The sequence below is a fragment of the Gouania willdenowi genome, chromosome 4 (genome assembly GCF_900634775.1).
Source record: "Gouania willdenowi chromosome 4, fGouWil2.1, whole genome shotgun sequence".
NCBI lineage: Eukaryota > Metazoa > Chordata > Actinopteri > Blenniiformes > Gobiesocidae > Gouania > Gouania willdenowi.
In genome coordinates, this window is record NC_041047.1 from 26,035,957 (window position 1) to 26,061,533 (window position 25,577).

The 25,577-nt window shown below is 39.8% G+C and overlaps 1 protein-coding gene across 8 annotated transcripts in view; it reads right to left on the reverse strand.

Moving 5' to 3' along the window:
* Window positions 1-25,577, reverse strand: part of sbno2b (strawberry notch homolog 2b) — a 92,688-nt gene that overhangs the window by 4,766 nt on the left and 62,345 nt on the right. For 7 of the 8 annotated variants that reach the window (XM_028443966.1, XM_028443964.1, XM_028443963.1 and 4 more), the window contains 27 exons: window positions 23,394-23,570; window positions 22,589-22,675; window positions 19,420-19,525; window positions 19,148-19,308; window positions 18,904-19,037; window positions 18,681-18,771; window positions 18,464-18,607; window positions 16,688-16,805; window positions 16,504-16,609; window positions 13,744-13,897; window positions 13,484-13,660; window positions 13,165-13,262; window positions 12,758-12,840; window positions 12,407-12,589; window positions 12,065-12,186; window positions 11,843-11,974; window positions 9,289-9,424; window positions 7,784-7,896; window positions 5,904-5,975; window positions 5,674-5,782; window positions 5,528-5,599; window positions 5,279-5,422; window positions 5,066-5,160; window positions 3,672-3,764; window positions 3,428-3,559; window positions 2,298-2,374; window positions 1,127-1,317 (listed from right to left, as the gene is read on the reverse strand). In XM_028443966.1, the coding sequence (XP_028299767.1) occupies window positions 1,127-1,317; window positions 2,298-2,374; window positions 3,428-3,559; window positions 3,672-3,764; window positions 5,066-5,160; window positions 5,279-5,422; window positions 5,528-5,599; window positions 5,674-5,782; window positions 5,904-5,975; window positions 7,784-7,896; window positions 9,289-9,424; window positions 11,843-11,974; window positions 12,065-12,186; window positions 12,407-12,589; window positions 12,758-12,840; window positions 13,165-13,262; window positions 13,484-13,660; window positions 13,744-13,897; window positions 16,504-16,609; window positions 16,688-16,805; window positions 18,464-18,607; window positions 18,681-18,771; window positions 18,904-19,037; window positions 19,148-19,308; window positions 19,420-19,525; window positions 22,589-22,675; window positions 23,394-23,570 (3,307 nt within the window). The remainder of the gene's footprint in view (window positions 1-1,126; window positions 1,318-2,297; window positions 2,375-3,427; window positions 3,560-3,671; window positions 3,765-5,065; window positions 5,161-5,278; window positions 5,423-5,527; window positions 5,600-5,673; window positions 5,783-5,903; window positions 5,976-7,783; window positions 7,897-9,288; window positions 9,425-11,842; window positions 11,975-12,064; window positions 12,187-12,406; window positions 12,590-12,757; window positions 12,841-13,164; window positions 13,263-13,483; window positions 13,661-13,743; window positions 13,898-16,503; window positions 16,610-16,687; window positions 16,806-18,463; window positions 18,608-18,680; window positions 18,772-18,903; window positions 19,038-19,147; window positions 19,309-19,419; window positions 19,526-22,588; window positions 22,676-23,393; window positions 23,571-25,577) is intronic. The other variant, XM_028443965.1, reaches the window with a different exon arrangement.

Consider the following 25,577-nt stretch of genomic DNA (forward strand, 5'->3'; position numbering starts at 1 on the left):
GAGGGCAGCGGCTGCTCCTCCAGCAATCCTTATCCCGAAGTAACAGGTCAACTACTGTCTTCATACACAACCAAAAGACAAGGCAGGCTGGCCCGACTGACTGACTGTTAATTTTTGCGACAGTGCTGCGCCGCTTGTGGCCACTAGGGACGCTTGACGTGAAAGTTACAGATCGAGCGTCCCCTAGTGGCTAAAAGTTACACAGTGTGCCTCTAATGCTGCGTTCACACCGGATGCGTCACGAAATGTCCGCACGTCCAGATTACATACAAAGTCAATGAATAGATGCGTCGCAGACGCAAAAACTTTCCTGTGCGGTGGTGCGGTCCGATCCGCACGTCAAGTGCGTTGATCGTGCGAGCGCGCTCCAGATTTTACACATATCCGCACATCCGCAAGAGTTGAAAATATTACGATGACGTCAGGCCGTCAACATGGACACCAGTCTGTTCACCCATTCAACTATGGAGTAGAAGCTGTGTGTGACCACCTGGAGCTGTATGACATGGTCTTTATAAAGGGGACCGGACTACGAATGATTAGGCGTGGAGGAGAATCAGCGAGGAGGTGGTAGTAGCAGGTAAAAGTTCTCTCTGTAGCACTGAGCTAGGATAGCATTAGTCGCTAATCACACCGGCATTATTTTTGGTTTATGAGAAGAGAAAAAGGAGCGCAGCTCCTCGCTTCAGCAGGCAGTGTCGCTGGTGGGCGGGGCTTCGCTTCAGATGTGCGTATGAACCGGATGGGGACATTTTTTGATCCTGCTGACCCTGCGGTACGTTTCGTGCGGCAGATGCGTCCGGTGCCACAGAAGATGCATTCGATGTGAACGCAGCATAAGACGGGTAATTTGGTTTATTTGGCCAAGTGGAATACTGGCACGAAATAATTCAGACATTTGTGGAGATACCAAGAGGTAGCTTTAGATAATTACCCAATAGAAACAAAGGTTTTTCTTTTTTAAGATAATCTAAAGTTATCTTTTTTTTGCAATAAACTGGGACCGAAGGACACAAAAGCAAACCTACAAAGGAATTCCTTGACAATTTCTAAACTGTGCTGAAGCTTTAGACTTCTTCTTCCATTCCCCTTCACTCAGAGGACACCCAGAATGCGCCGTACTCACCGACTTGCTTGTTATGCTGCTTTGTTTTAAGCCGGACGATTTGCAGGATGCTGGTGTTGGTGATATCCGACACCACGTCGGACACACGCTTCCACACTCGCAGCAGAGCTCCGCACAGCATGTGGTACTGTCGTAGGCGCATTCCCTGCAGACACTCCTGGCCCTCCTCGATTTTCTTACACTTTCCGTTCCTATGACAAAAGAGCGCAAGTGAAACAAAGTCAGACTACAGATTGTAGACAAAAACATACAGTACAATATTGACCTTTACATAAAGTTTTTTTCCCCTGTTCTCTTTAAAAGTCTTTCTGTCTATGACATCAGATATCGCCCTGGTTTATTGTTTACTGTTCATTGAGATCCCCATTGGCTTCCATCATAGTGGCTGCTAATCTTCCTGGGGTCTCTAATTAAAAGCAACAAAATATTTACAATAAATATATAATAGCAAAGACAGAATAAAATTCAATTACATACAATAATAAAATGGTAATAGAACAATACACGTCTCAAACTATAATGGACAACAGGGTGAGTACCACAGTTTTATAGGCAGTTTATTCCATAGATGAGAATACCTAAATAAGACAGACTTTTGTAGTAAATTAGTGATTAATGACCAAATCATGACTGGAAGCATGCCTCGTAAAATGTCAGTGCGTTTGGTTTACATGTATAATATTTTCAAAATTTCAAACAATGAAGCTGGTTTACTGGTCAGGATTATATTTCTTTAAAAATAATAGTAGGTTGTATTGTATTTTGTTTTGTACAATGCATGTCTTTAACACTAGTAAAGTGAGGACACTTTAATACTTGGTTTGGACGACTTGAAGCCTTGCTCTACAGTATTGTTCTATTGGCAGCAGACCATGTAGTAGATAACACATAGGATTGAACCACCAGTTTTATAATTACTGGAGTGACAAAGTAAGAGCACCATCTGACCACAGCAAAAGCTCTACCCATCTTACTGATCACATGGTCTATATGAGGTGACTGTGAGAGACGGTGATCACCTGTGACACCCAAAAGTCGAATTTGTGGAACCTGCTCCAAATTGGAGCGTTCCATTCTAAATATTAAACCCTGATCACAATAATAAGACTGCCACTGAAACGTGTTTGTAGATAATCCACATAAACGGCTCATGCATTTGGACACTGCTCACCAGTTGGCGTGGCTACATTTCTTAAACGAGAAGGTGAACTGTAGATCCCAGCTGTCTCTGGCTTCATCGGGAGTCACCTGGAAAAAAAAACAACACACAGGACGTTAAATACCAGTGCACGTCCTAAACTCATAAACATTTATATTATTTCTATGTAAAAGAGCTCTTTTTTAAGTTATAAGCATTAGGACACTTTAAAATACTGTTTGTTTTGCAGAAAATAAGCCTCGTGTTTAATGGGTTGATGGTGAAAACTTAAATTATCAATTGGTTTGTAGATGTAAGAGAAAGAAATCAAATAAGTCATCAATCAATTTGTACTTGGTTTCATTATTTTAATATTACACCTCATGTGGTTCAAGACAACACTCAATCTGTCCACCAGGGGGCAGCAGACTCCACGTGTGTGCATGCACATTGGGATATTAAATTACATAAATAAAAAAAAAAAAAAAAAATCTGTGATAGTAAAAAACTACTTAATTAATATTTTAGCTGTGGGTGTATGAGCCTTTTTTTGTGTCAATATTGCATTCAATTTTATTATTTTTTTTAAATGGTAAAATGATCCTTAAGAGAACTGATAGGTAAACTGGATCTGAAACATATTTTAATAATTGTTAACGTGTGTGTAAGCCATAGTTTTGCATTTTAATTAAATTGTAAATGACAATTTTAATAGAATTTACATGCCAATTACAATTACAAAGTCAATTATCTGAACTCAAACACAATTCAGTTACGATTGTTAGAGTCTATAACCAGAACATTAGCAGCTAATCCACTGACAGTCAGCTAGTGTAGTGTGTATATGTATATATTCTGTTTACATTGTGCAATGTCCTTTCTTGCCACGTCTTCCTTCTTTCTCTCTGTACTGTGTACAGGCCCATGTGTGTACTGTATATATCTTCTTTTTTTTATTATGCTGTTTGATTTTATTTCATTTTATTTTATATATCTGCTGCTGAAACAGCGCACATTTGTGGGACTAATAAAGGCTATATTTATATATTTCTTTCTTACAACAGCAACATATGTATTCAATTACAATTAAAATGATGTCGTAATTGTAATTAAAGATCAATAACGTGATTACACTTATAATTGACCCCGACCATGCTCCTTACCTTGCGATATCGCTGATGCAGGTTTTCGAGGCTCTCGGGGTGAGCCTGTTTGCCAATGTTGGGCTTGTACACAATGAAGTTCTTGCCTCGTCCTTGCTCTGCTAGCAGCACACAGGGGTTATTACCACGCAGCTGAGAAAGACCAAACGGACAGTCAGGACACATTGAGGTAACTAACATCTCACAAAAGATGTTACACCGATGCAAACTCTCAGTACTTTCAGGGTCTAGTGTGTCGACTCACCTTCTGGGACAGGTAGAATCCCTCCTCAGGACCGCTGAGCTTCAACGACCTGTTGTAAGCCTCATCCCAGGGCATGCCTCTGTCCACACTGATCTGTGAGGACAACAGGACCACGAGTCAGACACAGTCACATCAACAAGCAGCCACTGTCCGTGGAACATGGACTCCAGAGACTTTTGGTCTCTCAAAGGAAACAAGTAAAATACCACATTTGAAGATGAACGCAGTAACCTTCAGAGGTGTAAAGATTACTGATATATCCAACTAGAGTAGAAGTTACTTGATTGAAATTGTACTCAGGTACAAGTAAGTCATACATAAAATACTCATGTACAAGTAAAAAGTAGCTCAATTAAATTGCACAGTAAACTTAAAAAGGAAGAGAACAAATCTTGCACAGTTGGAACTTCTTTTAGTTTCCACAAAGGCATCTGTATAAAATAAAAGGTTTGTCAAAATGTACGATTTAAAAAAATAAATAAAATAACACCCATCAATTCAATTCAAAATTAAAAAAAATCTAATTTATGAACTCTAAAACTGAGAAAATATTCAGCATTTAATGCTGTTTCAGCGCGGTGGATTCCTTTTTTATCTGGTTGCTTGGCAATGATGTGATGCATTTGAATGTTGTCTGGTTATTTCATTTTATGCATGTTCCACAATGTCCATTGGTCATTTTAAAACAAAAAAAAATAAATTTACCCAGTAACAGTTTGGTGTAGAAATGTTCAAATTACTTTACTTCTTGCAGAAAAGGTTTTGAAATTTGATGGAGAAGTGAAAAAAATGGGAGTAATGTAGCAAAAATGCATTAAAAGGAGCAAGAATATGGCAAGAAAATGTGATGAAAATTGGTTAAAATATGGCAAGTTTGGTGTCGCTGCAGAAAATGGTAAAAATAAGCAAAAATGGGCTAAAAATGTTCAGAAAATATTCTTAGTTTCTTAAAGGAATCTGGCGAACCCAAATGGGGTCCTGACCCCCAAGTTGAGCACACTTGCTGTAGAAGACCGGATAACAAGACAAGACACTTTGTGGTGTCTTAAACCTGCAGGACAGCAGCCCTCCAGGACCTCAGCTTTGACCCAAAAGCACTGACGTAATTACAACCCAAAAATTGAGAACTTGAACAAGAAATAAGTTTTGGCCTCTTAGGAATTTCTGACAATTCACATGACATCACTACTTTGATGACTGAACATATATCTGCTCAGACAATGCAATGAGACCAAGTTGAAGGAACTAAATAACATTAAGAATAAGAAAAAAAGCCTTCACAGTATTACTGCATTTCAAAGTGCAGCATTTTCAAGTGCCAACATAAGTAGCTCTCCAATGTAAAGCCCTAAAAACCGTATACTGATAGCTGTGACGAAGCATAGAGGGCCTACCTTATAGAGAACAACTTGTCCATCCTGTGGGTTTCCAGCTGTGAGAAACACCTCCTGCTTCTCTTCATAAATCTCATCATTACCAGGAGCAAGATCTGACAGGGAATATAGAGAGTATAGATGTGTAATTGGCCTGTTGGTCTCAGTTTAAAAGTTGAACCACTTTTTTTTTTAAAATGTGTCAAGTCAAACTGTATCCGAAAGTTTCCATACCTAAAATCCCCATGTCATATTTGCCCTCTTTTTTATCCTTCTCAATTAGATAGTCAAAGTTGTCAGTGAAGTACTGGAAGAGATAGTTCTGCTTGTGGACCTCCAGGCCCAGGATACGGTTCAGGAACTTGGTAATGCTGCAGTCTGATATAGAAGAAAATGAGGCAGTTTAAAAAAGTCACTTTAATAGGATTTAAGGAAAACTTACAACACAGGTCAAGGCAATCACATGTGGACGTTGTACTCTACCTTTCTCAGTACTGAGACCAAAGCGAGACTCTCGACAGAAAATGCCCACGTCCATCATTCCCATCTTCATTTCTGTAAAATAACAATCAAACATTGCCGTTTCATCCACTAAACACTGTCAAACATAAGCAAACATGTGAACATACCTCTAAAGAACATGGCATCACCCCCTGGATATTCTTTGGGAGGAGGCACCTTGTTCACTATGTGGCCCAGAATGGCTTTGGTGATTTTATCAAGAGCCTTTGTACCATACTGCAAGAAATAAAACAGTCTCATTGAAACAAAGGCCATTCAACAGGTGACAGGAAACTAAAGGGAAATGCAGAAAAGCCTTAACATTATTATGAGTTATAATCATTTGAATTGTACATACCTTGTTCTCAAAATTGTACTTGCTTAAGTCTCTGGATTCAGTGGCTCTTCTGTCTCCATGAGTTAAAGCTCCCTATAGAACAGAGAAGCAACACAATTACTCTGACTGTTTAGTCTAGTCTTACAAAGGCTGTGATACTGTCACGAAAATGATGTTGGATCATTTGTCATGCGAGACAACAGGTTTTTCATGTACTTTTCATGTTGCAGGAAACAAAATTGTGTTGAGCTGCTGGGAACAAATTTGCAAACCAATGCAGGTCAATGAGATTTATCATCTTAACTTGTCAAGTATGGATGAACTATTTTGTTTGAAGTGTGTTCCAGTTTTAATTTACTGTGTGGCAATCCTGAGAGTTTTAGCTTTTAGGCCCGGCTTGGTGCTTTGATTTATCAGTAATTACTTTGTTATTTGTAATACTTGTTCTCTTTTGTCATGTTGTATTCTCCTTCTGTATGTTTAATACATTTTACATTTTTGGTAGCCTTTTTAAAATCTGGCCAGGGACACCAGATGAAAACTAGCCTCTTTTGGCTAACTCTGCCTCATTCACGGCGTGTCTGTCTATTAATGTGCATTTTCCCTTTGAAATAATCAATAAACAAAACCATAAACCCTAAATGGAATGTTCTAATAAGGTGTATTCGCATGAAATAACTTACAATCAAAACGCATGACTTTTAAAGCTTTGTCCCGCAGCACAAAAAGGGACACGGCTTCATGATTCATGATTTCCAACATGAATATGGAAATCATGTTGGCACGCACAAAAAATAGAAACATTCCTTTTTGTAAAAGTGTTACGTTATCAATGTAAAAATATATAGTATCATTTATGACAATGTTTATTCACTGATTTAGCATCAGGATCCACCATAACAATCATAACAATCTGTGCAAGATTTAAAATGTCTAAAGTCTGTTTAATAAAAAATCTGCTTTATAATTGTATGAAATATATTTATCATAAAACAGTTGATCATCACAGGTCGTACACTTGAGAAACCCCGAGCTACCGCATCGCAATAAACTCTGTTTGTTTAAACCTCTGATGAAAAATGTGATTGTTCAGTGTTTCATATTGTGCTGCTCTGATTTCAGAATGTGGACATTCAAGATGCAACAACAAAAAAAGACTGCCAGCCTAAAATGCCTTTGATGAGTCATCAAACATCAGAAGAAGGCAACAGGTTTGTGCCCAGTGAGGAGAAAGTTCAGTGTGCATCAGGAGAGGAAAAAACCAAGTGTTTTGTTGTCAGTATTTTGTGGCTCAGCAGCTCCAGCAACATTTTGTAGAGAAATGAAATAAGAATTAGGGCATGTGAGGAAGTCTTTCAGAAAAGACATGTCACATTTCATTATTTTTCCTCTCACAGTTGGCAAACCAAACCACAAGATCATAAATCCTTCTTTCCAGAAAATCATGAATCCCTGAAAACTGTTATGCTGGGTTTCAGAGAAAATGAATGAGTGCTAATGTGAAAATGCATTGTTTATGATAGAAAAACACTGATAATTTACAAGACAAGCCTTGACTTTTCATGCGATTGTTTTTTTTTAGTTTTCCTAACTGAGTTAGAAGAAGGAAAGACTCTTCAGGGGTTTATGTAACTCTGAGGGAACAATTGATAAATAGAAGCGTGTGGAGCGTTTGAATGAAGGAAAAGGAAGGACAGCGGGTGAAGAGAGGGGAACAAATGGCAGAGTCACTAGCAACTGGAATCAATAAACAGAAAACTCTAATCCTTTCCGTTTGTGGCATGTCACCCACTGAATGACAAGAAATCTTTCACAGCATTTGAATAAACCAAAGACAACTGTGTCCAGTGTGTGGAAACACAATATCCACACAAACCCGTCTGGAAAGTTTTGATATTTACCAGACTCTCCAGTCTCTTCGCTACGATGGAGGCAAAACGTCTCTCTCCAGCCAACTCTGAGATGAGGAAAACGTACTCCGGCGCCGTCACTTGATTGGATCGATGGGTCCGACCTGACACAAGCACAAGAGGTTGAGAAAAGCTAAATTAACTGGCTGATTCAACACCACAACGTACTGAATCAAGCAGTTGCTGATGTCATAAGTTAAGAGTAAATACACTATTCACTCTTTTATTAACCAGGACTGTACATCCTACATTTTTATAAGTGATTAATAATGAAAAAGTTGCCCATAGGGGTTTTAAACTCACCAAATTGCTTTTTGTGTTTGCCTCTCCTTTAAACATAATTTGCTGATTTAAAAAGATATATTAATAAGCAGGTGTACACATAACTTTTTTAGTCTGGTTCAGGAGAGCTTGATGTTTTTGCTTTTAAACTGTCTTGTGAAGCACTTTGTGGCTTTTTGTCTATGAAAAGTGCTTTAGAAATAAATGTTACTATGTTGTTGCTCACTTTTTTAAATTCATATTTCCATAACTTAACCCCCTCACAAGAGGAACAGAATGGAGGGATGCGTGGATAACGTGACATTTTATTTTAATTTACACTAAAAACGATGAATGAAAACCAAATAACATGACAGATATGGAAGCACTTAGTTAATAATTTTCATCACTGAACGACCTGCTATCCGAAAGAATGTCTTCTTCATCATCATCATCATCATCATCATTCTCCTTTTCACTGTCTTCTTCCATTTAAAAACAGTCGATTTCAGCTTCCCAGTGGTTTTATTATTTTGTTACTTACATTAATTATTACTAAATAATCTGTAAAATCAATTTTAAATCACGTTGGCACGCATTTCTCCTTTCGTAAAAGTCCCTTCGGCTGATACTCAAATTGTCCCTGTAGGAAGTTCATCATTGGTGAGGAGGATGTTTTGTACTTTAATGTCAGTATTGTTTTTCACATCAAACCAACAGGAATATCATATAATAATAACCAAATATGCAGGTGATGTCATTAAAAACCAAACTTCTAAATGAGAATATAATTTCATCCTGATTTGCCAAATCACCATCAACAAAGGAGAGACCTGTATGAATAGTTTCCAATGTTTGCAGATCAAGAGTAGAAAGCTGACAAAAACACATTTGTCTTTCAACTTCTTACATCATGCATCAGGAGCAGCAGTTTAATATTCACTAGTAAAAACATCCTCTGTTGAGAAAAAAAAAAAACACTCATGTCTTAAACCACAATATCTGACACATTTTCTAACCTTTTCGTGAACCCATGATTGAAGACCTTAATGACTCCTAATAAATAAAACCAAATGAGACACGTTTTAAACTCTGTGGAAATGTCAACAAAAGCTTTCCCAGCCACTCCTTATTTTGCTCAAAATGAAACAGAAGGCTTTTGCAGTCCATTTCCGAACACCTCACTGCCTTTAACCTTTGAGCCACTCATTGTAAGGTCACCCTTCCTTACTCACCAAACTGCTGAATAGCTCTGTCTGCACTCCAAGGCAGCTCCAGGGTCATGTGGACCCGCCGTCTCTGGTTTTTCACTCGCTTGTCCGCTTGCAGGGAAATTCCTGAGCTGGCAGCCTCCGAGATAATGGCCACAAACTGCAGAAAACAGGTTCGGAGAAACGCCATTATTACTTACATATTGGGAACAAATGTCCACAGCAGGTAAAATGTTCAACCAGGGGTGGGCGATTTGGGAAAAAAAAATCATATCAGGATTTTATCTCCGTAAAATCTCATTCAGATCATTTAGACTATTTTCAAATTATTTACCAGTAAAACAATCCAATTTACCTACTTAAAATCATCGCCCTAAATGGGGAAAAAGGGATAGAAGACATTTCTAAAAATGTATGTGAGCAATTTATTAAACTGGTTCCAAGTTTAATTAACATCAAACAAAAAGGCTGACGTGCAAAACTTCAACTTCTTTTAGTCACACAGTCTTTTTACTTTGTTTAACTAAAGTGCTGTAGCATTAACAACAGTTGCTACATAACAAGGCAGCATATTAGTCTAGTGATTTCCATTTGTTTTTAAGGTAACACACTCATGTTAATAAAATTCTACTTTGAGCAGTCTTATGAACCCCTCATTTCCTACACCTATGAATAATCATATATTTTACAACATAAAACGTTACTGCTTTGGTTACATTAGACCTGGGTGATATCGACCAATATTCATATCGCATTATTTTTCCTCAAAATAGCGATTGGCGACTTAAACTCGATTTATTTCTATTTTTCCAATATAGTTTTACAAGAAAAACAATAATGGGTCAAAGCTAGTGGAGAAAAATGCCACTAAAGCACTATTTGCACAAGATTAACACGTAATACATAAACTACCCCCCAACGTCTGCTTTTTATGTGGCACATTCGCACGGGATAAGTAAGTAAGTAAATTTTACTTCTATAGTGCTTTTCACAGATAAAATCACAAAGTGCTGTACAGGCAAAAATGAAACAAACAACAGCAGCAACATCACAAAAGGATAATAAATCACAAGATAATTTAAAACAACAGTAGGAACATGATAAAAAGATAATAAACACTAAAAGCAATTTAACCAAAAGCCTTTCTGAAAAGTGCGGTCTTTAGATGTTTTTTTAAAAGAGTTCACACATTATTCCAGAGTCTTGGTGCTACCGCCGGAAACGCTAGGTCACCCCAGGTTTTAAAATGAATTTTTGGGATCATAAGGAGACCCTGGCCTGATGACCGAAGGGTGGGCCCTGAAGTGTAGGGGTATAACAAGTCAGTGATGTATTGAGGGGCCTGACAATGCATCGCACAGAAAGAAAAGACTAGAATTTTAAACTCAATATGAAAATTAACTGAAGCCAATGAAGACCAGAAAGAACAGGGGTAATGTGGGCTGTTCTGGGAGCACTGGTCAAAAGTCCGGCAGCAGCGTTCTGAACAATCTGAAGTCTCTTTAGAGTTGACTTGTTAAAACAACGCGTGGATCATCATTTCGAGATCTGATTTGAACAGCAAATTCCTCACTTTGGAGATAATTCTCAGAACTGAAGCCTGAGATTTTGCTGAAATTTACGGACATCTGACAATGTGAAACAGTGTGAGTTGATGTTAAAACAACTTGGCAGGCGTTTGACCACAGCTCAGTGCTGTGTTACTGCTAGCGCTAGCTAGCTGTATTAAATAGAATAGAAGGCTACAAACAGAAAAAAAAAATATATTCTTACCGTGTCACGGTCTGAGTTTACCTCGTACTGAGATCAAGGAGCATATATGCGCATGCGCGTGCATGCGCATATATGCTCATAATCGATCTCAGTACGAGGAAAACTCAGACCGTGACACCGGAAACAAAACAAAACAACACGTAATCACGCACCATTTCTGTCCAAATCACAGAGAGGCCTATTCGCATTGGATTACTATTATCACAGGACCTCGGAGTTCAGCAAAATATAGTAGGTAATTTGTGGGGGAATTTTTATTTTACAAATTACTGACATGGCTGATTCACACGGGATTAACATCACAGACATTCTCTCCAATTATTAAAAATCGCATGTGGTGTCTAGGTAAAACTAATCCCAATGCGAATAGGGCTTCAGACCATTTTATTAATCACTAGCAGCTCAATGTCAACATTTTGTGGCACTTTTGACTTTTCCCTTCATTAACGCTGAAATGTGTGATTCAATTCTGCAGTGTGGCTTCTTTCAGGGCAGCTCTGTGTTTTTAAACCACATTCAGTAGTTGGTGAAAATGGTGTGATTTGGCTGAGGAAAAAACCTTTGGATGTGCCGTGTATGGGCCACAGACATATGGCACAAACAAGGCACCGCGAGGGATAAAATGCACACTACAGATGGGTCTATGGTCTCTGTTATTTGGCAGATCGTCCTTTTTTAATCCTTCACGGTCTAACATCGTCAGATCGCACACCCTTACGTTCAACCATGAATTCTGTCATCTTATGGATAATTTTGAGGCCTAATTCCCATTGAAAAGCCAACATATCTGCCTCTACTATCTCACCTTCTCTCCACTCATGAAGCGATCTTTCTCCTTAATATTAATGTGGTCGATGGTAAGACCTTGCTCTGCACGAGACTCATAACGTACGCTGCCGTCAAGACGTCGCACCACACGACCTTTGCGACCAGTCATCTGTTGACAGAAATTTCAATCAACAATGAGAACAACTGGGATTTAAAGAAAACTAACCAAGTGAATAATGTGAGTGATTAAAGCGTGTACCTCAGAAACTTTATCCGGTCCTCCAAATTTGTCGATGAGCTCGTCTAATGTATTGAGAGGTAGTTCTTTTCCCAGTACTGCAATTTTATTGAGGAGGCCCTGCTTCATCTCTTCTATCCTGGCTGTGAATGCAAAACAAAAGGAAACCTGAGCGGGTTGAGACGTAAAAACATTTGGGCGTGCGAGTGTACAGCACAAACTATGCAGTCGAAACTATTCTGCTGTCTAGACAAGCATCCATTTGATTGACAGACCTCTTAAAGTCCACATACGGCTAGAAAAGCAGGCCTGCTGCATATTGCTGGTTGTCATGTGAAAGGAAGGTGAAAAAGCTCTCCCCACCTGTCTGGTAGCTCGTGTGGTTCACAAAGATGACATCGTCATTGTCTAGCAGCGAGTCGGGGGAGGAGTTGGAGTCTGTATCCATGCCATCCGAGTCACTACTGCTGTCATCAGTGATTGTGATTGCACCGCTGCTGTCCACTGTGTGCTTTGGTACCTTGGCTTGGCGTCCTCGAGGCTTCCCTGATTCATTTCAAAGAATCATATTAAGCAAAAAAAATAAGTGTGTCATTGGAAATCAAAGCCAATCCAAAGTGCTTTTATAAAGACGCTAAAATGTTAGCATTGTCACTGCAAAATGTAGACGCTCTGATCATCTGACGGTGTGACAAACGCTTCTTGCGGACTTACGTTTTCTCTTATTCCCAGGTGCTTTCTCCCTCCTTTGTTTCTCTGAAGGAAAATGTTTTGTTACAAGAGACTGGAAAACTCCCCTGAAGCAGAGAAATGAAAGAGAGAGAAAAAAAATGAAGCTTTGACAGGAAAGCAATAAAGCCATTTCAGAAATTGCTTAAATATTCCTGTTTTGGCTTCATTCAAGCTGTCATGTGTTGACTAGAAAATGAACATGTGTGTGATTTGATAGATTTACAACAATGTCTGCAAGTCACAAATTGGCCACTCACTTTGATATGCGCTGCTAAAGACACTTTTTCTGGTCAGATGTGTCATAGTTTATTTCACACGATTTAGGTTATTCAAACGTTCTGTTGCTATATTTCGGCTCAAACAGACTATTCAACATATGAGTTACTTACTCTGCTGCAGAAACAAATCTGTCAAGATGGCCGTCGTTCTCATCCAACACCTCTCTGGTCCGTGACTCTCCGGTCGACTGCAGCCCTATGACAATGCACTGAAACACAAAAAAAAGCCAAAGCATGTTAAAAACCTGATTTAGAATGAGCAACACTAAGAGTTGCTCTCTGCTTTCACACAATAGAAAACACCAGTAATTTCAAAGAACTAACAATAATGAAAACCTTACTATTCTGTCATTTTAGCCCCATCATTCTACCATCAACCTTTCATTTCTACCTATAATTTTAATTCAGTTTCAGTTCTTGTTTTACTGACCTTTCCAGCTTGGAGCTCTTTCTGGGCCAGCTCCACTAGGCAGCGAACTTTGGCAGCGATACAGAGATATTTGAAGAACCTCTGGTGAGATGACCAGAACTGCCCCCACAGAGACTTCCTGCTGACTAGGCCCAGCTCATCAGCCGCACGCATGAACACTTGCAAAGCCTCCGCCCACTAAACACATGTTCCAGATGTCCGATTGTTAAGACAAGACGTTGGTAAAAGCAGATATTCCATTCCCGAGGGACGACACTCACCAACTTCGCAGCTTTGTTATAGACCAGTTTGAAGTCGTTATCCAGTCCAATTTCTTGAATGCAGAAGGACACCCCTGAGAAGCTCAGCTGCCGGGCGATATACATCCCACTCACTTTCATGTCCATGGCGACGATCTCCATTGCCCCTACACCCCTGCAGACACAATGTGTTTACATTATTCATCATAGTTCAACCAAGGAGTATGTTGTTTTCTTGTCCCTGCTCGAAAAAATAATTATAATTAAATAAAATCTATATATTAGGGATGCAACGATTCACTCAACTCCCGATACGATTCGATTCACGATACTGGGTTCACGATACGATTCTCTCACGATTTATTTTACAAAATGGGACTGTAGACAATACTGTATTATTTTCCTTTTATATTTCATTGTCAAAAGAATCCCTTGATAAACTATTCAAAACAATGCAATTTAACTAAAAATAAATCTTGAATGAAATAAATAAAGGAATAATACAATGAAAATGAAGCCTATTAATTTAAATTCTGGTTCTATAATAAACAATGCAAAACTGCATAATAGTTCTTTTTCTTTTTAAAAGTGCAACTGAAAATGTATTTTGTGCCTTAACAATTGGACTTTAAAAAAAAAAAAACCGTGATTACACTGATTTACGTCATATTTGTTTGGACCAGCAGAGGGCGCTGGTAACACAGTGGTCGGTTGGCATGCAGAAATTCTTGCAGTGAAGAAGAGAAGCTATGCTAGCAGACAGAGCTAATAGAAAAACGTGACTTTTACAGATATTCAAGTAATATTACAGATATTCTTTCGGTGCTAAAGGGGCAATGAATCATTTATTAACATATTTAAGAGTAGAAGGCGGCCAGAAAGAAAGTATTAGCAGACTCCGCCCGCCGCCTACACTTGTGGATAGCTCCCTCTGCTGGTTAAAAAAAGTACTGCGATTCAATTTTCAGAAAATCGATATCAACCGTGATACCTATGAATCGATTTTTAACTGCCGTACGATTAATCGTTACATCCCTACTATATATATATATTAGGGATGAGTGAGTACACCATTAACTATATGAGTTATCTGTATCTGTATTCGGAGTGGGCGATCCAAACCTAGAAGTGGGTGGGATTTAACCAGTATGTTATTTTAAGCATGCAATTGATATGGTTTGATCGGAAGTTGTTATATTTAATGCTGATTAGAAAACTATTGACAGGAGAGCATCAGCATTGAGCTTCAGATCAATGGCTTTGATCACGATAGCAAACAACTATTTATAGAACAAGCTTTAATTTGCAACAATGAATACAACATATGCAGTTGCAATTATGAAGTAAAATGTAATGAACAAGAGTTTTCATACTCAACATAACTTTCTTTTTTCTACTTTTATCACTGTGATTTTTTTCATTTATTTATTTCCACACCAGGTGTGTGTGAGAGAGAGAGAGAGAGAGAGAGAGAGAGAGAGAGAGAGAGAGAGAGAGAGAGAGAGAGAGAGAGAGAGAGAGAGAGAGAGAGAGAGAGAGAGAGAGAGAGAGAAGCTTAATTTGTATTATTATTTATACCACTACTACCTTAATTTTTTTATGAAATGCAGCAAGAAAGTGTCAGACACTCAGTGCGTGAAGTCAAAAAATTGCTTAGACCCAGCTGGTGTGTGTGTGTGTGTGTGTGTGTAGGGGCGGGGCGCTCTGATTAGCCTGCAGAACGCAGACACAGTAAGCGCCAATGAAGATTTTCATTCAATCCGAGCAAAGCAAATGACTCGTGTTACTCAAATATAAGTCGTACTCGCCAAAAGTGTTTTATCCGTTCCGGACACACGTTTCAGCCAAGTATTCGGCTCAACCCTATATATATATATATATATATACTGTACATATAAACTCAGTGGTTCCCAAACTTTTCCAAGTCCGGTATCCCTTCAGACCCAATATACAATATAGCCCTACAGTGAAATTTGTCTATGAATTTTACCTATCCTGTTGAGGAACATATATAATAATAAAAATAAAAAAAGACATCTTATTTAGAATTACCACTCAATTTATCTAACTACCCTACAGGCATTTTTTTTTTTAGAAAAAAATCTCTCTTTCATTACCCTGAAACTGTAAACAGAACTCTGCAATGTTTGGCTGAATTTGAGATTGAGTCTTAAATTGTTCTTCACGCAAAGTCTTCTCTATTTTGTTTTCATGTTTGTGAAAGCAAAAAAATCCACTTTCATACAAGGACGTGGTGACAAAGGGCATCAAAGTTTTGACAGCTTGTTTGGATAGCACAGCAATGTAGTTCTTGACATATTTGTACTTTTTTGATTGTTTCTCTGTCACCATGGGTAGTCTTACAGAGGCTAATGTGTCATTTGTTGTAATGCATGGAGGCTCCTGATAGCTGCGTTATTTATATTCTAGTTTAATTATTTTTTTTATTCACGTACCCCCTATGACAATTTGTGTACCCTACTCTGGGAACCTTGGTACTAGTGCATAGTACATTTACAGCCTTCACAGTAAAACAATTTTAACAATAGTGTGTCTTCAGTCACATATACCTGGAATTAAAAACATGCTGATTATCTTTGTGTTGATGCATTTTCTGTCATTTTTAGCTAAATTAGATACATGAACAAGTCAATTTTGGCTCGCAGGGCTTATGTTCAATACATCACGTTTAAAAATAAATCAACAAAACCACAACAGCAAACTGCTTGTCAATAATAATCTGGCAAAAGAGAGATCAGAAGTAAAATCCAGTGAACCAACCTTTTCTCAATTGCATGAAGGAAGTCGTCGAAGGCTCTGAAGGGTGTGCCCTCACCCCAGATACCCAGGCGGCTCATATAGATCATGTTCTTTGGCTCAGAGGCACCTGCAGTAGAGGTGAGGTGTTACATTAAGTTGCATGTGTGAATGTACAGTATGTGGGTGAATTTGTGTGTTCTCCCACCCGTGGCACTGGCGTACACCACTCTGGCCCGCGGCAGCTTGTTTTGCAGGTCAAGCACTGCTTTACCCATCTTTGTGGATGTAGCATTCTTGGCTTTGTGGCATTCATCAAAAATAATCTGGGGGAGTAAAAGGTTAAGGGCCAAACATAGCAAACAGAGTGTCCTCATTATGTTAAGACACCAAAATAAAAATAAAAAACTCCAACCTATAAATGCAACAATTAATTAGAGAAGTTAGCTAGAGTATATCTAACTCCATAAATAGCCCAGATGATTTTATTAGTCAACACTTGAACAGGATCGTATTGTGACTAAAGCTAACAGGGGTTTTATCCAATGCAGTTCTGTGATAAATTTACTTTTTTTTTTTCAAACTGCACAGTTCTAAGAAAGAACTCTCTTTTTCTTTTTAAATTGCTATATTCTGTCTAAACATTTTTGAAATTTAAATCTAAAAGCAAAACAAGGGGGTTGGGGTCGGTGGCGGGATGCACTGGGAGCTCGGCTGCTTGGGGCTTCCTCGGATGTGTGTGCGGGGGGCGGTGGCTGCCTCTCGGCCTGGGATCTTGGGGGCGTCTGGGGGGTTGCTCGGCCGTGGGGGCCTGGCCTGGGGCTCCCTGGCCCCCACTCTTTCTGCTGGCCTGGCTGTATCTGCGGGCCCGGAGCAGTTCCTGGGTTTGCGGTAGCGGTTTTTGGCACATATACTGGTATACGATGAACTGGCACGCCTTGGGATGTGGGATAAAACTCATACTGGGCTTAACTTTAGACACGTTAATCCCAAATACCTTTAGGTACTACCACTCACTCATTCCCCCTGTCCACAGCCACCACCATTATAGCTAAGCTTCACACTTGTCACTATACTGGCTTGATTACACAACATAATAAGCACAATATATTCTACAACTTCACATCTCACCCTCACTGTAAAACAATCTATTCTTCCCCACCCTTTTTATTTCCCATCTTGAGTCTCTCCTCCCTGCTCCCTTTCCCCTCCCCCTCCACTTAGGTGTAACACTGCTCTCCCTTTTTATATCCTAAAAAAGATTTCTTACCCTTCCTTAGGGAGGGCTGGTGATGGTCACAATTAAGCATTCAAATAAATCAATTTATTTTATTGCAATAACAAAACATGCATTGCTGTCTCAAAATGATTGCACTTCTTGTAGTGTTGACCTTTTACAGCATGTGCAGACAAGGAAAAAATGAAAAATGTTCACAAAAAATCCTATGTAAGACGTGGAAAAATCTATATTAACTTTTCTAATACTGAGCTTTTACAACCAGCCTGTCATTGCCCGATCTCGTTAGATATTGGAAGCTAAGCAGGTCTGGGCCTGGTTAGTAGTTGGATGGGAGACCACTGAGAATTCCAGGTGCCACAGTGGGGGGACAGTGGTATCTGTCACTGTGTCCATGGGCAAGGCACTTCACCCACATTGTTTAGTATGAATGTAGTGTGTGAGTGAGTGTTGGTGGTGGACAGAAGGGCCAATGGTGCACTATGGCTACAATAGTAGTTTTACTCCACACTTAGTGGTGGTAAAGAATAATTCCTTAATTCTGTAAAGCAACTTTGAGTGTCTATGATAAAACGCTATATAAAATTGATGTATTATTATAATTATTACATTCATAATGTGGATTTTCAAAGCAAAGTGTCTGGTTTGTGGCACTATTTGTACCCTGAATGCTCCTGCATGACTGAAATCAGAATAATGCGTGGGACAGCACGGGCAGGGTTGGTTTATCCAGAGAAGAAAGGATACAACTCCATCAAAGTCTGGCTTGCACCAGTCCAGGATCTGTTTGATTCTCGTCCGGTGCTGCCCTCCTGCCTGGCTCTCTCCAATCAGCGCAGAGTATGTTGCAAACAGGACTCCTTCTGAGGTAGCAGTGTCTCCATACTTTATCTAACAAGAAGAATAAAACAATCAATACCTTAGTTTTCCATCTTCTGGTCACACATCTTTCACCTGGACTTACCTTGTTTAAGGCATGCACAGGAATAGTCAAAGCCTCAATGTCTTTGAGATCTCTCTCTGCATCAAACTTCAGGTCATTGGATATGCTGAACCTGAAATAACCAACAGGAAAATCAGTATCTCAACCTCGTTATTAATGCTAGTTCCCACATGCCTGCTACACAACTGGAGCTACAGTAATCGTTTCCTTCACGGAGACTTTGCGAGTGATCAATCCGCTTTACCAGAGGGATTTCTTCCTTCCCTTCAGGTAATTCTCCAGAATGATTCCTGCCACGGTGCGGCCCTTCCCCACGCCTGCCCCGTCGCCAATTAGGAAGCCTGCTCTCTGGTTGTTCTGGAGGATTACCTCATGTTGCTGAGGGGGCATGAAGAAGTAAACGCATGAATTAAAATGGCTACACAATCTCACCATTAATCATTCATACTATGAAAAGTAGCAAACAGTGTGTTTGTGTGTGTGTATACCTGGCAGGCGTAGATAATAGCCTCTAACTGCAAAGCAGACAGCAGGCCGTTGTTAATGGTGGATTCGGGGATGGACAGAGTGTATGTGATGTCAGGAGGCGGGACGCTGGATAGCGTGTTAGTTTCCACCACTATGTCAGGATGAGAGATTCCTATAGTGGCTGAAAAGAGACGGAAAATTCAACATAACACTTAAACGAGGTGTCCTGCCATGTTACGAAAAAGATGCCCATCATGCAAATACGCATTGACATTCAAGCCCGGTGACCTACATTTGGAAGGTCTGTACTCTGCATATGTGTCGACATGTCCCAGTTCCTCCGTCTCCTCTTCCTCAGCGTCCTCTTCCTCCTCTGGTTGTGGCTGGGTTATCTGTGGCTGGAAAATTCAGTGTTTTCAGTGGATTTTAATGTTTTAGCTTAGACACACACACACGCACATGCACACACACAAAAAGACTAGTGCAGAAAGTCAGAAGCAAATGACAGTTGGAAACAGATATTAGGGAACAGAAACCAGCAAAAGGTTAAAGCAGTAAAATGAAAGTCCTTCCCAGTAGTCCTATTCTTCATCATTCTCCAAACATTTTGTCTTTCTTTGCACTTTGTTAATAATGTAAATTACCATGACTGTGTTGCTTCCTGCTTCTTTGCATACAGCGTGATGTTCATTATGTCAGTCTGCATGTCTTGCATTCAATCTGCTTTGTACAAGCCCAAATGGGCTTTGCTCTCACCCTGCACAGTTTGTTTTTAATTTTGCTAAACAAGCAAACCTAAGCCTAAATGCATAAGGCTCCTTTTGAAGTGACACCAACCACTAGAACAGCAACCATCCCAGTTAGGTTTAGGTGAGGAAAGGCTTGGAAATGGGAAAAGAACAGAGCTGTAGACAATGAGGTACATCACATATTCAGGAACTATGGGTTAATTACTAAAAAGAAAAAAAATTAAATTGTTATGGATTTATATTTGATAATCAGCTGAGTTTTACATGACACTCTTTCAAGGCAAAAAATAAATGCCACCCCCGTTTTTAAAAAAATCAAATTTTAGCTAGAATCGTTAAAAACGGGACATCATAGTAAATTGTCCTTTGTTCCTAAAGATGGTAGTCACATAAAATTTACCATTTGAGAGTGGCATGGGAGCTTTGTCTTAGATACGGGAAGGATGCACTATAATTTTAGGGAGGCATCATCATTAGTGTTCCTTTTAATCGAGGTGTTTCGGCCTTTTCAACGCTATTACTTTTAACACTGCCCTTTGATCTTTTCTTCCCTTGGAAGTGTCTGCTCATTATCTCTTCCTTTTATGTTCTCTGTGGCTGAGGAGAGTCCTTCACCGGCATTTCTGCGGTTGTACCAACCTCTTCAGTGACCAGTGTACTGATGCTCTGCGAACTTTGGTTTTGTTCCCGTCGCTTTGCTTCAATCGACTGATTTGACTGGTTGCTTCATTAGAAGTAATACTAATAATATTAATACATTTTATTTATATTTTTTTCCCAGCCACAGGTGCACACCTGTCCCCTTCCCAATCATGAGAAACCTGGTCGTTTCATTGGTACAGCCCAAGGGACTATGCAAGGCACGGGGTGTCCTCTTCCCTGAGTCAAGCCTAAAGCTGACCATGGGAGCATGCAGCCCAGCCAAGATCCTTCCATTTGATCCATAACCACTGGTTGCTTCTTTTGGTCACATCAGAGGCAATCAGAGCCTGGCCATGTATCCCAAGGGCTTTCAGCAGCCTAATGGTGGAGGAACCCATGAAACCTCTGCATACCACTTCAACTGGATAGACTTTTGCGTTCCATCCATGTCGTTGAGCGCCTGCTGCCAGTTTTCTGTAGCACAATTTCTTGTGCTAATAGGACTCTTCTGCTGAATTCTCCCATGGGACTGTAAGCTCCATGAGGCAAACATTCTTCAATGAGGGGGACCAGAGTACCAAGTCTGGTCTGAGGGTGACGGTCGCTTTCTTAGGTGGAAAGATCATTTGCTGGCCAATATCGACCAGTATCTTTCGATCCCGGGTCATGGCTAGCTGTCCAGCTTCTGATTTGGTAGGCGGATGGCTGAATCTTTCCTGTCCTTCTTGGATGAATGATGTTGGTGTGAAGGATTTGGTTTCTGGGGATTTCAGGGGCAAGGAGTTATTAGTAATCCTCTTGTTCTCAACTGCTGCTGCCAGACTCTTAAGGACGCCGTTGTGCCTCCAGGTGTGTGAGGCTTGCCTTACATCCGGTAAAGATGTGTTTGAGAGATACTGGAGCTGGGTAGAGAGGACAGGTTGGGTCCTCGCCATACCATTGATGGAGGTTAGTTTGAGATGGGAGCACATCATACATGGCTCTGATAATGAAGCTGATTTTACTTGCTTCCATTTCCCACAGCTACTTCCATCTGAGCTTTCTCCTCTCTAGGGCTTCCCATCATCCATTGACCCTGCTTGGCAAGAGAGACAGCCTTTGCATTTCTTTCAGCTTCCTCCAGACGTTGCACCTCCTTGACCACCATTTTTCTCCTCTCTGAGGCTGAGAGCTTACGCCAGGTTGGTTTACTTGTTGTAAGGCCAAAGCCTCCTCTTCCCAGTTGGACATGCCCCACAATGTCGTTATGCCTCGGGGCTGACATGGCATGTTGCATGGCATCTGATGGTTTCCATTTCCATCCGGTTAACAGGAGAGGTGCAGCATTGCTGATAGTCTGGTCTCTTGAGTCCTCCAGGGTAATCTGGAGTCTCACTTTAGTTCTCTTCGGTGAGGCTTGTGAAAGGCAACTCAAGAACCCCTTTACCATAGAGACCAATGTCAGACAGCGTGGGACCCAAAGCCATTTCTTCATGTGATCTCAAGTGATAGTTGTCATTGGCATCTCGTATTTTTTTCTACGTTTAGGAATGTATCAATATATCGATTTAATCTGTTTTTAACATTTTATTATGAAATTATTTTAGAAAAAACTAGCTGAAGCTTGACATTTTTTTTCCTTACATTTTTGGAATGCTTTACACCTTACAAGGTTAAAATTATTATGGAGGTTGAATATTTTTTGTCAAACGCACATTGCAAAAATTCTAAATGACGTAAAAGCAGTCGAACCTTTATCTAAGTTAAAATAGACTTTTTAAATTGTACACTGCAGAGTGCACATTTACTTCTCCATCTGTACACCCCATTCATAAGCACGTGATATTTATTCATCTAAACCTTACATGACCTTTGTGATGCAAGTCGTTATATTAACAAGTTCAATATCAATGAAGTTTGAATTGATTAAATCTAATCTAGGAGTTTTCTCGTGCTATGAACAAACACAGATCAGATGTGAGAGAGGAAGAATTCAATCAGTGAATTAGTAACAAATGCAGATGGAAAGTCGTGACATTAAGCTTTGGATCGGCTTAAAAGTTAGACTGGAAGGGTTGGTGTGGCATCTACCTGGAATCCCCCTAAAGGTGGGGTGCTGATAATAGCAGTTATATCTTCCAAACTGGCCAAGCCTTGAAACCTGCTGGTGCCATTAAGCTGTCAATGAAACAAAAAAAGAAATGAGGAAATAAACTATTAAGAAAACATAGTGAAGGATGGAAACAAAACAAGTTATCCCTGTGTATGTGTGTGTGTATGTGTGTACAGACCAAAAAGCAATTTACTATCTGGTGGTGAAAAGCCAGTAATCACAACAAACAAAAGCCAGATGACGTTACATGTCTGAGACACATAATGGATGAAATGACGGCAGAATAAAACGGAAAATTTAAAAAGCTTTCAGGAAGGAGGAAAAATAAATGAATACATGTGGTATGATCGTTCCTAAAATATAATTAAGGACATGTCACTGGAGTCAGGCTTAAAACACAGCGAGCAAGAGATGTGCATTGGAGACGTGGTACTAAGCTGCATTTATCTTTATCTCCATCCATTTAAGACAACAGAGAGTTGAAAAGAGGTCTGCTGTGACACCTGAGAGTATCACAAGTCAAGGCTTGTCGCTTTTGTAGCATGTGTCAACCAATCATTATTTGACTAATGGCTTCAAAGATCCCCTGCAGAATCAAAAGCAGTCGCAATGATTATTATAATTAAATGCCAACACCCTGGTGCGCAATCAGGTTGAGTAAACTCAAACAATGCATGAAACAGTCAATTTAAAAACATGTATAAAAATAATAATAAATACATATTTGAAGAACACAAACACTAGGTATGTGTGTCATGAGACCAGTGGGTGCTTTTCACTGACCTCTAAGTTGCTCTGTGCTGGTGTGGTGTTAGTACTGGTGTTGACGTCCCAGAGGGTGGGCACTGGGTCCAGACTGTCTGTGGTGATGAAAGACTGGGCATCTGCGTACTCTGATAGTGAGTCGGCCGGAGAGGAGAACAGGGAGTTTGTGGAGAGGTTATCAATGCAGGACAAGTCCTGGAGAAATACACACAAAAAAAATATGTTGTGAGTTTCAGCACAAACATGGTAGCTTTTGACTTGTCACATCTAAAATGTAAACTCACTTTATTACATAATGCAACACTAGTAGCCTAAATAAAACCTCATCTCATGCAACACATTGGAGTGAGTCTGTAAAACGGAAAGCGAGGAGCAGACACGATGAAACAGCTCGTGTGCAGCGTGTCATTTCAGCTGTGGCTGCCTTCCAGCCGCCCCTCTATTCATATCTTTTCCAAACTTTGACCATGCTGTGTTCTTTAACTAGCCTCTCACAGGCAGCACTGGGACTCCTGGGACTTACAATCATGGATGTGGGTGATAGGGGTTCTGGGATAAGGTAGCAGGAAGTCAGAGATTAAAACGATCTAATAGGGAAGGAGGGGAGAGGAGGGAATCTGGATGCCCTTGTACGCAATAGTATGAATCTACAGCATCCGGGTCACATGGAGGGATTCACACACTTCTATGTTCTACTTTAATCCTTTCTATGAGCTTAAGAAACGATGTACTCTGTGAACAATGTGTAAATATTGACTCTTATGTCACTCAGCTGCCAGATAACCAGGGGAGGAATATGAGGTCAGATGTACTGGTACATTCCAGCTCATGCAACAAATGATCAAAGTTACTTTGGAGACTACCTTACATTGAGTTATTACTGCTGAGCTTTTTGGAACAAGAAAGGCAGGGCCTCAGTTTTGCTTTGTTCTATAAATATATTTACAGTATAAACTTGTAACATTACATGTTCTGTACTATAAATACCCAAAGTTAAACAGTTATTATCTTTGTGAACAGATTTTTAAGAAATTTGACATCAGATTTAGAAGTGTGTAAGCTAAAAAAAATTTCAAATCAGATGCAGTTCAAGCTTGTGGGGGCATGGCTTTTGATTCAACCCTGATGGGAGCATATGGGATGAGGGAGGAAGGGGCGGAGCTTAAAAGAGGTTATAATAGCTCAAGTCATGCTAGCTTTGTTTCATACATTGCGGACTGCACCTTTAGATACAAATACAAATATGAACTAGCTACAAGTTTGTCAAAACCTTTGACGATTGTGTTAAAGTTTAATTGTACCCTGAGACCCACATTTTGCCACGGTCGCAATTTAATGACCGTGGCAAAATGTGGGTCCCAGGGTGAGACCAGTTGAGAATCCCTAGACTAAAGATCCATTTCTAATGAAGTCCATTTAATTTCAGAATGGATTCTGAACGTCAAGTGACTTTTGATTAATATGTGAATGAAATTACAGCAGCGCAAACACACCTGAACCTGATGTTGGTGTAATTATCCAGCTTAGCTCAAAGCTGAATAACAAGCTGTTCATTATAATCAGGTGTGTTAAAGCAGGGGGGATGTCAAAACATCAGACAAACAGGGTTAAACATTTTTTCGGGGAAACTGTTGAACCTTTATACCTTTTTATAGAGAGAGCATTTATTTAATACGTTACACATATTGAGCATATGTTAAATGTTTTCATAAAGGAGGTAAACAGTTTTTGAGAGAAACACTATTTTCTAAAAGACAACACAACATGATGGCCACAAACTCTTTCTAGGAAAAAAACCCAATGACTTGTGAAGTTACCTAACGTTAAGCAAAAATAGTGCCATTAACCAAAGCTGGGAAGCTGCTCTGACTTCTGCCTGTTAGCAATTACTCCTAGTTGAGCTGAAAATGTTTCCCAGGCATGCAAGCATGAGATGTGGACACCAAACATGACTGCACCGTGTAGGAATGGAGCACAAGGAGGATTGGCAAACAGCAGACAAACAAAAAAAGTGTCTCCGCTCTGCGTGCGGAGCAAACACAAGCATGGGACGTAAGTGAAACAAAACGAGTGGCAGAGTACAGCAGGTGAAAGTTTGTCTCCTGGGAAGAGTGCAGCAGCACAGAGCTTATCACTGTTTGCTGGGGGCTCTATGATTAGAGTTTCTCTTTAACTCTGGCTCACCCTGCTTCTCTCTTTCCT